This window comes from Pelodiscus sinensis, chromosome 12 (genome assembly GCF_049634645.1).
Source record: "Pelodiscus sinensis isolate JC-2024 chromosome 12, ASM4963464v1, whole genome shotgun sequence".
Taxonomy (NCBI): domain Eukaryota; kingdom Metazoa; phylum Chordata; order Testudines; family Trionychidae; genus Pelodiscus; species Pelodiscus sinensis.
In genome coordinates, this window is record NC_134722.1 from 43,320,576 (window position 1) to 43,333,928 (window position 13,353).

The 13,353-nt window shown below is 50.2% G+C and overlaps 1 protein-coding gene across 5 annotated transcripts in view; it reads right to left on the bottom strand.

Moving 5' to 3' along the window:
- Positions 1-6,347: 6,347 nt before the first annotated feature.
- Positions 6,348-13,353, bottom strand: part of CPNE2 (copine 2) — a 167,000-nt gene continuing 159,994 nt past the window's right edge. For all 5 annotated transcript variants that reach the window (XM_075940373.1, XM_006121032.4, XM_075940372.1 and 2 more), the window contains 2 exons: positions 7,865-8,101; positions 6,348-6,908 (listed from right to left, as the gene is read on the bottom strand). In XM_075940373.1, coding sequence (XP_075796488.1) covers positions 6,801-6,908; positions 7,865-8,101 — 345 coding nt within the window. In that variant the 3' untranslated portion in view covers positions 6,348-6,800. The remainder of the gene's footprint in view (positions 6,909-7,864; positions 8,102-13,353) is intronic.

A 13,353-nucleotide genomic window follows, 5' to 3' on the forward strand; every position in this document is an offset into this window, starting at 1 on the left:
AAGAGGCTACCTGAATTGAGAGGAGCGCGTCTCCTGGGGGGTAGCTACACCACACCCCAAGAGGCAACTCAGGTACTTGTGTGGGCTGAGTTCTACAGGGACTTCTCTGGGCGGCACTCAGCTTTTGCTTGTTCACTGCAGTTACTGATTTCAATCCTAACACGAACATACTCGGCTACTAAGGCTCCATCTAGACTGCAGTGCTTTTCCAGCATACCGGAGGTATCCCGGAAAAGCAATTCTGCGTCCAAAGAACGCATCCACTTTTTCAGAAAAATTCCCGAAAAAGTGGACGCGCTCTTTTGCCATCCCTGTAAACCTCGTTTTATGAGGAAAAAGGGATGGCTCGAAAAAACAGGATTTTCCAAAATTTGGAGCCATATAGAAAGAAAACAGAAAAAGATACATAAATTGCAAACCTTTTCTTTGTAGTCTAGACATAGCCTAAGGGAAAGAGAAGTTGCCTAAGGGTATGTTTACACTGCACAGCTATTTTGGGATATCGGAGTTATCCCAAAATAGCTACCCTGCATCTACACAAGATGTATGAGGCCGAGATATGACCTCAATCAAGATAACTGATAATGTCCCAGCCATCCACCTAACATTCAATGAAGGTGCCGACAGCTCTTTGTGTAGATCTAATTGCTATCCTATGATCCTTACCTGCTTCTTTTAACTATCCACTCTTTAGATGCTTATAGATTAGCAGTTCTGCATACCTATTTTTCCCTTTGATATTTTCAAACCCTCTGCTCCTTGTTTCCCACCTCCTTCCTCTTTTTTCCTTCACCTCTCCCTTCTCCCCTATTTATTTTGGGTCTGCACATCCTAAACTCATAACTCCTGTCATCTGAAGAAGTGGCTGTGCCCACAAAAACTCATGATCCCATCGACATGTTTTGTTAGTCTATAAAATGCTACCAGACTATTTGTTGTTTAAGTTTATCCTGTACAGACTAACTCGGCTACCCCCGAAGCCTCCCTATTCAGCACAGTTAACCTGATCTGTGCACAGGCCTAACTCCAGATGTGCTGGGCTTGCTTTCTGAATGGTGATGCTTCACCTCCGACTGCAAGTTGACGCAGCGGTCCGCTCACTGTGAAAAACTTTATAGAGCCTCTAAGGGGGATGATCTTAAGAAGCTGTGTAAGTACTTTCTAGGAGGGGAAGGTTATTTACTGGGAAGGGGAGAGCTGTGTGTTCTTAAATGCAAGTCTCATCCAGTGATTTGCTGGGGGAAGAGTCTACAAATACTGAGGGAGGGGGAGAGTAAATTAGAACATGCAGAAAATAATCTGACAGCGCTCTTCAGGGTGGAGGCAGAACTGAAATAGACATGCATGGCCTTGAGTTCAGTGTTCCGTTTGTAATCCCAGTTTGTCCAATAATTGAGTAGCTGCATTTATTTTTAAAGGCTGGTTTCTCATTGCCATAATTTTACAGAGTCTGTGACTAACCTCTCAAAAGACTCTGTAGCCGTAAACTCAAGCATTTGTCCATGTTCAGTTTAAGACTGAGAGGTGAAGACCTCCTGCCAGAGGCAAGGCGCGCCGTCAGCACACACCATTACGTTTGTAAGAACAAACTGAGTCCGAACTGTAAGATTTCAGTCTGGAAGTTGAACACCCAAAGTCCTGATTTAGAGCCCCGGGGACACCTCTTTCACTCCTTTCCAAAGTGTGGCGGCTAAGAGCTGAATGTTTCAGAAGAGCTATCTTTTGTAAAGACCAGTATAACATAGAGGGATTGTGGCGCTTGCCCTGATCTGCACTTAAGAGCTGCATTTAAAACTGCTCTGATTTTTTTTAACCTCACAGGGTAGCCAATAGAATATGCTAACAAAGTACCTATGATGAACAGAGTTGAGCGGCACTTTTGCATTAACATGGCAGCATTCCAGAGAGTCCGCGGAAGAGCTGGCAACAAAGCAGGTGAAGTTGAGAGATCACTAGGCAAGCTAGAAACAATGTTCATTCAAGCATGTTACTGTATTTACCCCTGGGGGCAGCAAGGAGCGGCGGGCAGCTTCCAATACAAGTGAAACTCTAATAGAGGCTGATATGAGAATTACTTGTCAATGATTCTAATACGTTGTAAAACTTTATCTAGATTTACATCCTTTAAAGATCGACTGAATGGCAGAACAGATCAGTCATTAGTACTGACTGAAGACATTATTCTTTGGATCAACAGCTCAAGCAAACTGAGAGAACGTGGTTCTGAGGAGCTGGATGCAGCCAATTCCAATGTTTCTGAACAAGCACAGCTCTTTCCTTACTTAGAAATTCCCAATAGATAATAACCACAGAGACAAGGAAACCCCAAACTTTCTTCCCAGCCTCAGGCCAAGGCGTAACTCACAAGCAAGTGCAATGCTTCCCATGCATGCAGACTAATTAAGAGCCAATCTGTGAAACTGATCTCATTCGTCACTAGAGAGCTGCATGCAAGTTTTTAAATAAAAATGAACAAGCTCATTTCTACAGCCAGCTGGCTAATGCCTCGGGCAGCGGCTGCCAAAAGCATCCAGCAAGTGCAAAGTGAAATCCCACCACGCAGTTAGACCCATTGTGGGCTTGAGCCTGAGGAGCAGCTACCGTGTGCCAGGCATGAGCTGGCTGGAGTGGGAGGGTTGTGGGCACCTAGCACAGCTCACTGGAGTACTTTGCTAATGCTGCCCAATTGCTTGCACTGCAGGAGCTCTGAAAATGGGGCCAATTTGTCAGGCAACACATGGCCTAGAGACAGCCCCACCAAGCCCCCTTTCCTTTGGCCACGCCCTCCTGTGCCAAAGTAGAGGGAAGTGCAGTTGGACTATGCAAGGCTCACCCTGACACGGGGGCTACGTCTACACTGGCACGATTTTCTGGAAATGCTTTTAATGGAAAAATTGTTCCATTAAAAGCATTTTTGGAAAAGCGCGTCTAGATTGGCAGGATGCTTTTCCGCAAAAGCACTTTTTGCGGAAAAGCGTCCGTGGCCAATCTAGACACGGTTTTCCGCAAAAAAGCCCCGATCGCCTCTTTCGCGATCGGGGCTTTTGTGGAAAATAGTACTATGCTGTCTACACTGGCCCTTTTGGGCAAAAGTCTTTCGGAAAAAGACTTTTGCCCGAATGGGAGCAGCATAGTTTTTCCAGAAAATCACTGATGATTTTACATGAGATTGTCAGTCCTTTTCCGGAAATTCAAGCGGACAGTGTAGACAGCTGGCAAGTTTTTCTGGAAGAGCTGCTGATTTTCCGGAAAAATTTGCCAGTCTAGACACAGCCGGGGAGTGTTATCTCTGATCCGGGATGGCTCAAAGCTTAAGTGCTAGGCCAGGACTATTGTGAACAGAATGGGCTTACAGCTGTACCTTTATTATTATGTATAAAGTGCCAAGCAGTAACATCTACGTTTCCTCTAGGCATAAATCAAGAAAAACCATCTCCTGTAGGAGCTTCCTAGTGAATCCTAAAGGTTGTGTGTGACAACATAGTAACCTACTGCACTAGTCAAGGGGAAAAAGCCAAACCAGAGCTTTAAAGCCAGAAACTGTGTAGTTTAAAGGCTGATCAATCATACCGCTGCCTGTGAAATTCACACATTCTTATCAAGTATATGAGTGCCTCAACACCCCCCCCCCCCCCCCCCCACACACACACACACACAAACCCCATTCCCTCTCACTCAGGTTGGGATTTCTGTAAAAAGTTTTTCTTCTTGCTTTTCTTGTAAAGGATGCTGCTGACTGGGAAAGGTTATTTGTCCATTCAGACAGGCTAATGTAGCTAAGTGCTTGCTGCTGTTGTTTGAGACTAAATGTCAGTGTTATTGGCAAAGTGCCCAGTTGCCGATGTATGGCTGCTGGCTTGTGTTTGAGGTTGATCAGTGTGTCAGATTGCGTATCTGTAATTTGTCTCTTTTTGCAAAGTGTTTTATACATAATTTTAACTAAAATGCTTGCAGAACAAATAGGAACATCAGCCAGAGTTAAGGTTATTCTGCAGTGTCTGTAATAGGGCTATGTTGCCATACCAAATGTGTGATTTTTACAGGCTTGAAAAAACATGGTCATGGTCATGACACGCTTTTAGAGTCCATGTAGTTCCCAAAACACCTGTCAGGCTGGGGATTGCAGTTTAAAGGCTGCACGCGCCTCTTCGTTGCTCTAGGCTTAGTCCTGTCTGTAGGCATCATGCACTCCCAAGGTCTTCACTAGAGAAACAGGAGGGGCTGAGTTGGGCTGGAGTGGAGAAAAGCTAGCAACTCGGGCTGTGTCTGTCATTTTCAAAGGGATTTGGGTAAAGGCTGAGCTGAGTCAGTAATGTGGTCCTCTCTTCTCCCTGCTCTGAATCTGGCACGTATGTGAGCTTTATACTCGCACCCCGTTACTCAGAGAGTAGCCACGGAGAGGAGGAACGTACTCCCTGCCTTCACTGTCGTTGGCAGCGAAGGAGTCAGCGCACATGTTCTAAATTAGCCTGCAACCATCTCCAACTTGTTTATTCAATCTGAAGTGACTAATGCTTCATTCATCTGCCACATTCAATAAGGCAGCATGGTCTGAACAGCGGGATCCTCCAGTCTCCTTATTCTCCCCCTCCAAGATGTATCATAGACCCCAACACTTCAGGATCCCAGGCAGGGAAAAGGAGGAGGAGAGTGCGTGGGTGGGTAGCACGTGCCTTACAGGACCCTCAATAGTACATGCGGGAAGAGGCATAGGCACAGCCGAATTGGAAAAAGGAGATAAAGGGCGTTAACCTCATCCAGGCCCAGTTCAGCCCCATAACTCTACTGATTGCAGATGGTGACGTTGGCCCAGTTTTCAGGGGTATGGTAGGGGCTCCCCGAATGAGGGGGTGACAATCGCTCTGGCTGAAGCCAGCTCCTGACTCGCAGCCTGTCTAGTCACGCTTGGAACCTAACTGAATTCAAGAGCACAGCGCTGCTGGGTGGGCGTTGCCTGTTCAATGGGTGTCAGTGATTTCAGGACCAAGATGCACCAGTGCATTTCCCCGAGTGGCAAACCTGCCAGCTTGACTGGGAGCCCAGAATCAAGCTAGAATCCTTCCTTTTTGTGCATTAGCAACTGCATTGGAGTCTCTACAGGCCAAAATTGTGCCAGATTCTGTGAGCAGGACAGTTGTAACTGACCACTAACAGGGCTGATTGTGCATATGGCCTTGTGCCTTGTATGTGTTTCTGCACTGACATATTATGCAAGGGTGGTACGAGAACAGCTCGTTAGGAAAGGCACCACCACAGTCACCATGGGTAACACGAGCATCCTGACCCATGCTAGGAATAAAGCCAGTATGACTGCGTGATGGATGTTTTGGTGTAACTGGTTTGGGTGTGTATATAAAGATCTAGGGCTACCTCTAATTTGCATCCCTTTTTCGTAAAAGGGATGCAAATTAGACATATCGCAATTGCTAATGAAGTGGGGATTTAAATCCCCCCCACTTCATTAGCATAAAAATGGCTGCCACTTTTTTTCAGCACGGAGCTTTGCCGGAAAAAAGCGCCAGTCTAGATGGGGATCTTTTGGAAAATAAAGCCTTTTCCCAAAGATCCCTTATCTCTTATTTTAAGAGGGATAAGGGATCTTTTGGAAAAGGCTTTATTTTCCGAAAGATCCGCGTCTACACTGGCGCTTATTTCCAGCAAAGCTCCGTGCTGAAAAAAAGCGGCAGCCATTTTTATGCTAATGAAGCAGGGGAGATTTAAATCCCCGCTTCATTAGCAATTGTGATTCGTCTAATTTGCATCCCTTTTACGAAAAAGGGATGCAATCTAGATATAGCCTAGATATATTATTAGAAGCACTAGACTGAGACTCAGGCGATCTAGGGGCAGCTTCCTAGCTCTTCCACAGACTCACTGGGTGAGCTTGAGGCAAGTCACCTTTCTGTGCCACAGTTTCCCCTCTTTACGATGCTGCCTTACATTGCAAGAGTGCATTCACTGACTGCCAGGTGCTTAGCCACTATCACTCTTATTATTCTAGTCAGGAACCCGACAGTGCTAGGTGCGGTGCAAATGAAAGATGGGGCCTCCATAAGCATAAGTCCAGCCACGCTGAGCAAACACTTCCGCACTTGCGCTTCACTGCAATCACGTGCTTCACAGCCGCTGAAATCAAAGTGACTTTAAGCACTTGCTTATGGTCTTTGCAGAATCAGATCTCTCCCGCCCATCAAAAATGTAAGACACAGACAAGGGTGGGACTCAGCCAGGGAACATTCTTGCCAAGGGAGGGGTTTAAGGTGTTCACAGTTGCCCCGACACAGCAAGGCAGGAAGCATTAAATGCAGGCAGCGAGGATGCCCTTCTGCATTGGACCCACACAGCAGTCGTTTAAATATCTGAGTTTCTTTATTAACCTGAGTATAACAAATATAACATGTACACAGTATAAAAATGACCGGAGCATGAGAAGGTTATGGGCACCACACAGATACATGATCTATACACAGGATGGGTGACATCATATTAAGCATTTTGTTGTTTGGAAAAAGGCAAGTGTTGATCTGTAAAAATTGTAATCCGGTTACATTAAAATTATACAAAGTACCTTCAATACTGAAAAGTGGCCGGCAGGAGAAGTCTCCGCTCAGCCCACGACTGTTACCCTGGCCCAGGAATGTACAAGGCCAATGCAGCTGCTTCTCCGGGATGCATTGGGAGAGTTAATAAAATACAATCGTTAAATTAAACGAGTACAAAGGTTTAAAAGCATGTGAGACATGCACCCTCCGGACATCGAGGGGCCCAGCAACATGCAGACGACACCGACGCTCTCAGCGCTACGCTGGCTCCGAGCTGAGGGGAGGCAGATTTTGATGCTTGAAATACTGAACAACTTGCTGGGGGAGCTCTGCCAACACTGCTTTGGCCAAAGTTTCTTTAGGTGCCTGAATAAAAAACAAAAAGAACAAAGAGGCCAAATGATTCACGCGTGCCCAGCAGCTGTCCCAGCGGGTCACCGGACTGGTGCGAAGGCCAATGTGCAATTACCGGAAGGGGGGGTGCAGGCCCACGTATGGTTACCAGGTTTTCCTTGCAAGCCCAGGTGCTGGTAGAGAAAGTAACGGTTGCCATGGTGGCTTCAGATTACGCCCACGCACGCTACAATGGAGGCCAGCGGGGCTGATTCATTCAGGAATGTGCCTTGGTCTCCCGCCTCTTTCTCCTGGTCCTAGAGCACTTTGAGTGTTGAGTCAGAGGTCACCCTGCAGCGACTGTGGAGGCATTGCACACTCAATAGCTCGCTCACAGCCTTGGGCAGCAGCAGCTGCTCTGACGGGAGAAGGGGAGCGGGCCCGGGCACTGGGCCTCGTGGAGGGGATTGCTACCTACACAGCCACCTTCACCCTAACTCCTCTGGCGTCTGAAAAATTTCAGTGCAGAGGCGGCAGGATTGCCTAGTGGTGATGGACTAGGCCGGGGATTCTGTGCTATAGCCCCAGCTCTGCCACTAACCTGCTGCGTGAGGCTGGGCAGCGTGACACACTCTGCTCTAGCCTGCAGAACAGATGCAAGAGGCAACAGAAGTGCCACGCCCTGCTGCCCAGATCTGCCCTTTCACTTTGCTGGCAGGCTGGAAAATGCCGGGGACATTCCCTGGTGGTCTCTGCAGCGACACACCTGGGGAGGACTCGGTCCCCCTCTAGCAGGAAGGGCTTGAACGTACAAGCCTCTGACTCTGAGCTGGGAGCGCTACCAGCCAACTCGCACAGGTCAAGTGCGGCGAATGCTGGACATCACTAAACCCTGTCCCCTCCCCGGAGCTGGGGAAGTAGCAGGGCCCTCGTGGCTCTGGCTGAAGCAGATCAGGTCCGGCAGGCACGGCAGCGCCTCCTGCACTTACGCTGCGGAACTCGCGGAAGGGCACAAACTGCACGATGTCCCGCGTGGCTTCCTCGCCGGTGTAGGAGCGGAGCACGCGGTTATCCCCGTCCAGGAACTCCATGGCCGCAAAGTCTGCGTTGCCCACCCCCACGATGATGATGGACATGGGCAGCTTGGAGGCCTGCACCACGGCGTGCCTCGTCTCGTCCATGTCACTGATGACGCCGTCTGTGATGATCAGGAGGATGAAGTATTGCTGGGGAGACAGAGCGGAGTGAGATCAGACGTGGCACTGGGGGATTGGTCCCGGGTTCCAGGCTTCTCCCAGCTCCTGCCCTCCCCGACAAAGTGGGGAGAGGGAAGGGCTGACCTGACACATCCCCAGCCGTCACCAGTGGGGAATGCCACAGGGAGATTGCAGGCGCTACCCCTAGCTGAGGGGCAGGGAACCTTTTTGGGTGGGGGCTGCTGATCCCCAGGCAAGTAGATTGTGTGCTTCAGCCCCAGGGGGCAATTGTGGGGGGCTTTTTCAGCTGTGAGCCTGAGGCAAGAGGGGAGAGCTTCATGCGCTGGTCCTGACCCAGCACAATCCCACTGGCCAATTTTTGGCCAATGGGAGCTGTCAGTTTGAAGAACAGTGTGCAAAGCACTACTTCCTCCCCCCTCCGCCCAGCTCTTATTCACAGACTCACATTGTCCTTGCGACTGGGGCAGGGCGGGGCGGGCAGGGAGACTGAGCTGCTGGCCAGGAGTCACCTACGTAAGTCTCCCAGCCAAAGCCTGCCCCGGTACCCCAGCCCTTCCCCTCCCCCAACCCTCTGCCTTCCACTCCTGCCCCCTACTCCATATAAGCCAAAACCTCTGTCTCCCTCTTGAATCCCTACACCTTCCCAGAACCTGCACCCTAATCCCCTGCCCTTGGTCACAACCCAAAGCCCTGCACCCCAATCCCCTGTCCCAGGACACAACCCCCTCCTGCCCTAGGTTACATCCCAACCCCTGCACCCCAAATCTCCTGTCCCAGGACACAACCCAAACCCCTGCACTCCAATCCCCTGTCCCAGGACACAACCCAAACCCCTGCACTCCAATCCCCTGACCCAGGACACAATCCCCTCCTTCCCTAGGCTACATCCCAAACCCCTGTACCCCTCCCACATCCCAGTCCCTTGCCCCAGGTCATCCCAACTCCCTCCCAGACCCCACACTCCCTCCACCATAATCTCTTACCCCAGGCTCCCTTCTGAACCCAATGTCCATCCCAGACCCCGCACGTCCTCCATATCATGGAAGAATGTGGCCCTCGACCATGTTCCAAATTTTGATCCCCCCCCCCATCAAAAATGATTGCCCATCCCCCGCTCTCGCAGGGCAGTGCCACTGCAATGTAGCTGCCCCTGCTCAGGCTGCAGCTCAAGCTCTGGGACCCTGTGTGCACGGGGTGAATTTCACCCAGCGACAGCCGGTCCGGATGCTACAGCAGGGAGGGTCCAACTCAGCGGCTCATTGTCAACTGCCCTTTCCCCAACACTGAGCCATCAAACTGCTTCTAAAAGAAAAACCCAAAGGACTCTAATTCCGTTCAAAACACCCCACCCGTGTGCCCCTGCCAGGCTGCCGCTACATTGCTGCTCCGGCAGGAATTAACCCAAAGAGGGACGTGAGAGCCAACTCAAAGCCATTCCCACTCAACCCCTCGCTCACCACCAACAGAAAGGCTGTCGATTGGCTAATGCAATGGCTCCCAACCCAGGGCATGTGAGCTCCTGGGGGTACACAGATCTGCTAGGGGGAACATCGACTCTGTTTGCCAAGTTTTACAAGTTCCAACCAGAGTACTAGCAAAGTCAGGACACGCTTCCCTTTAATCTAGAAAATGACTTCTTTGTACTGCGCACTAGCCACTGGAAGGGAAGCGCAACATTTCTATTCCCCCTGGTTTATTTTGGCGGTAACGCTGAGAAGTCAGCGCTGGTTCAGTCGCAGCGCACTGTGACAAGGGGGGAGTTTCGAAAGCACGTAGTTTTGAGTGAGTCCGCACGGCCAACGAGAGTGTCCTGAAAGGGGAACCATGGTCTGGTCAGATTGAGACCCTCTGAGCTAGTGCACCTTGGAGGTGTGTGGGGGGAAGGGTGGGGGAAATAAGAAATATACTTTTATCAAATTTGGGGGGAACCCCGCAATCATGGAGTGTGAATGCTCCCTACTGCAACCAGAGTCTAGCAGCTTGGAGGGACCAGAGCCAAAGTGTAGACAAAGCCACCTGAATTGCCCCCAGGTCACTAGGAAGTCAGAGCAGCACACGCACAAACATTTTATGCTCACGTCATCCTGGTCCATTTAATACCCAGGCACCAGGGGCTTGATCCTGCGAGGTGCAGAACACCCCCAGTGCTCACTGAAATTGATGGGATGTGAAAGGACTTGGCACCTCGCTGAACAGGGCTCTGGGTGACACAGGCTTAAGGCAACCCTGACAGTTCATCACAGCAGGCCAGCTTGGCTGGTGGTAAGGTCCACTTCAGAGAGGAAGGGCTCAGCGGAAGGTGGCAGTAGCATTATGAGCCATGTTTGGAGACCAAGACTGCAAATTGCTGAGACTTAGTCCTGCTATATATAACCCTCAGTTCCGGCCTCTCAGTTGCTCCAGACATTTGGCCCTTCCTTCCAGCATCACGTCTGTGGTCTGGATCAAGGACAATTCACCCAACTTTCGTCAAAGGGCTCTGCGCAAAGCAGGCAGAGTGGAGAATCCAAGTTCTGTGACAAAGGGAGCCGAGGCTCATCAGCAAACAGGCTGCAGCCCAAATATTTAAATCAAGGGCAAGTGTAGAGTCCTGCACTTGGGACAGAAGAATCCCAAGCATAGTTACAGGCTGGGGACTGGATGGCTAAGTAGTAGTTCTGAAGAAAAGGACCTGGGGGTTACAGTGGATGAGAAGCTGGATATGAGTCAACAGTGTGCCCTTGTAGCCAAGAAGGCTAATGGCATATTAGGGAGCATTAGGAGGAGCACTGCCAGCAGATCCAGAGATGTCATTATTCCTCTTTATTCAGCTGTGGTGAGGCCACATGTGGAGTATTGTGTCCAGTTCTGGGCCCCCAATTACAGGAAGGATGTGGACGCATTGGAGAGGGTCCAGTGGAGGGCGACCAAAATGATGAGGGGGCTGGAGCATATGACCTATGAGGAGAGGCTGAGGGAGTTGGGTTTGTTTAGTCTGCAGAAGAGAAGAGTGAGGAGGGATTTGATAGCAGCCTTCAACTTCCTGAAGGGAGGTTCCAAAGAGGATGGAGAGAGGCTGTTCTCAGTAGTGACAGATGGCAGAACAAGGAGCAATGGTCTCAAGTTGCGGAGGGAGAGGTCCAGGTTGGATATTAGGAAAAACTATTTCACTAGGAGGGTATGTCTACACTACCCCGCTAGTTCGAACTAGCGGGGTAATGTAGGCATACCGCACTTGCAAATGAAGCCCGGGATTTGAATTTCCCGGGCTTCATTTGCATAAGCGGGGAGCCGCCATTTTTAAATCCCCGCTGCTTCGAACCCCGTGTAGCGCAGCTACACGGGGCTCGAACTAGGTAGTTCGGACTAGGATTCCTATTCCGAACTACCGGTACACCTCGTTCCGCGGTATGCCTACATTACCCTCCTAGTTCGAACTAGGAGGGTAGTGTAGACATACCCGGAGAGTGGTGAAGCACTGGAATGGGTTACCTAGGGAAGTAGTGGAGTCTCCATCCCTAGAGGTGTTTAAGTCTCGGCTTGACAAAGCCCTGGCTGGGTTGATTTAGTTGGGATTGGTCCTGCCTAAGGCAGGGGGCTGAACTTAATGCCCTTCTGAGGTCTCTTCCAGCTTTATGGTCATCCTGACGGGTGCGTGATTGCCCCCCAGCACCACCCAGAGGAATAAGCAGGCTCTACTCCAACACAATCCCATTTGCTCCTGTCCTCATGGTCAAGCCTACCAAGCCGGAGACAACAGCTGATCTTGGTTTGCTGACAGGAACCACAAGTGCAGGGGGGTCTCCATGCCCCAGTGAGACCAGATTTATAAGGAATAAGGACACTGGGGGGATTTTGAGGATGCTAATGTAGACCAGCTACTACGGAGCTTCTCCATAACCTCTCTCACAAAGGGAGGTTCAAGATATGGTTGATACTGGTGGGTTTGTTACAAGGATGTTAAGGACTACCACCCTAGTTCGAACTAGCGTGGTTAATGTAGGCAACCGGAGTTGCAAATGAAGCCCGGGATTTGAATTTCCCGGGCTTCATTTGCATCTTGCCGGGCGGCGCCATTTTTAAATGTCCGCTAGTGTGGACTCCGTGCTGCGCGGCTACACGCAGCACCGACTAGGTAGTTCGGACTAGGCTTCCTAGTCTGAACTACCGTTACTCCTCGTGAAACAGAGTCTGCACTAGCAGACATTTAAAAATGGCGCCACCCGACAAGATGCAAATGAAGCCCGGGAAATTCAAACCCCGGGCTTCATTTGCAACTCCGGTTGCCTACATTACCACCCTAGTTCGAACTAGGGTGGTAGTGTAGACATACCCTAGTCGACTATCCGATATGCAAATGTTAATCGGATAGTCGGTCAATCAGTCGATTCCCCCCCTTGCTGCCTCTATCAGATAGAGGCAGCAAAGTGGGGGGAGAAGGAGTACTTCAAAGCCAGCTGTGCAGCACTGCCCCTTTAAAACACCAAAGTGCTGTGCTCTGCGCGGCATGCAGCGCAGCATGGAGCCCGGGGTCAGTGGGGACTCTGAGTCCCGCACTGACCCCGGGCTCCATGGCTTTGATATGCCCCCTGGGGACGCTTGTACATTTCAAGGCAGGCACCCGCGTGCAGCCCGGAGTCAGTAGGATTTCCCGTTGGCCCCGGCTGCAAGCAGAGTTCCGCATTCCTCAGCAGGGGCTCTTGTACATTGCAAAGGAGGAACGTGGAAGTTCCTATCGACTAGTCGAGGAGTTGATGGAAATTCCATCGACTACTAGACTAGTCAATTAACCGCAATTTAACACCCTTCGTTTGTTAGTGTCCAGATTAGGCACTTACGGCATCAGTAACATCTTGCCTTAATAAAGGGAGGCAAAAAATCACCTTATTAGTATCAGAACCAAGCTCTCCCAGCTTTTACAAAGGTCTGTCTGACAGGTACAGCCACAAACTCCATCAACAAAATTGAACCAGATTCAGCCAAACGGCCTCCAGACCCTGCTCAGCTGGTCAGTGACGGGATTCTTTACGGCCTCCTAGGCTGGACAAGGCCAACCCCCTTCAGATACTTTTTATAGACAAGTTACCCATCACGCCTGATCTATCAGGTTGCTACCCTCTGACATTACCTAGATACCACCCATTGCCTTGTACATGGGGGCTGGAGCAGAACATCGTTATCCATCATGCTGTCATCTGAGAGCCTATCCTGAACCTGAGTCGGTACGCCCCTGTTCTCTGGGGGGAGTGGGTTGCGGCCAAGATGTCTCCAGACAAGCTTTT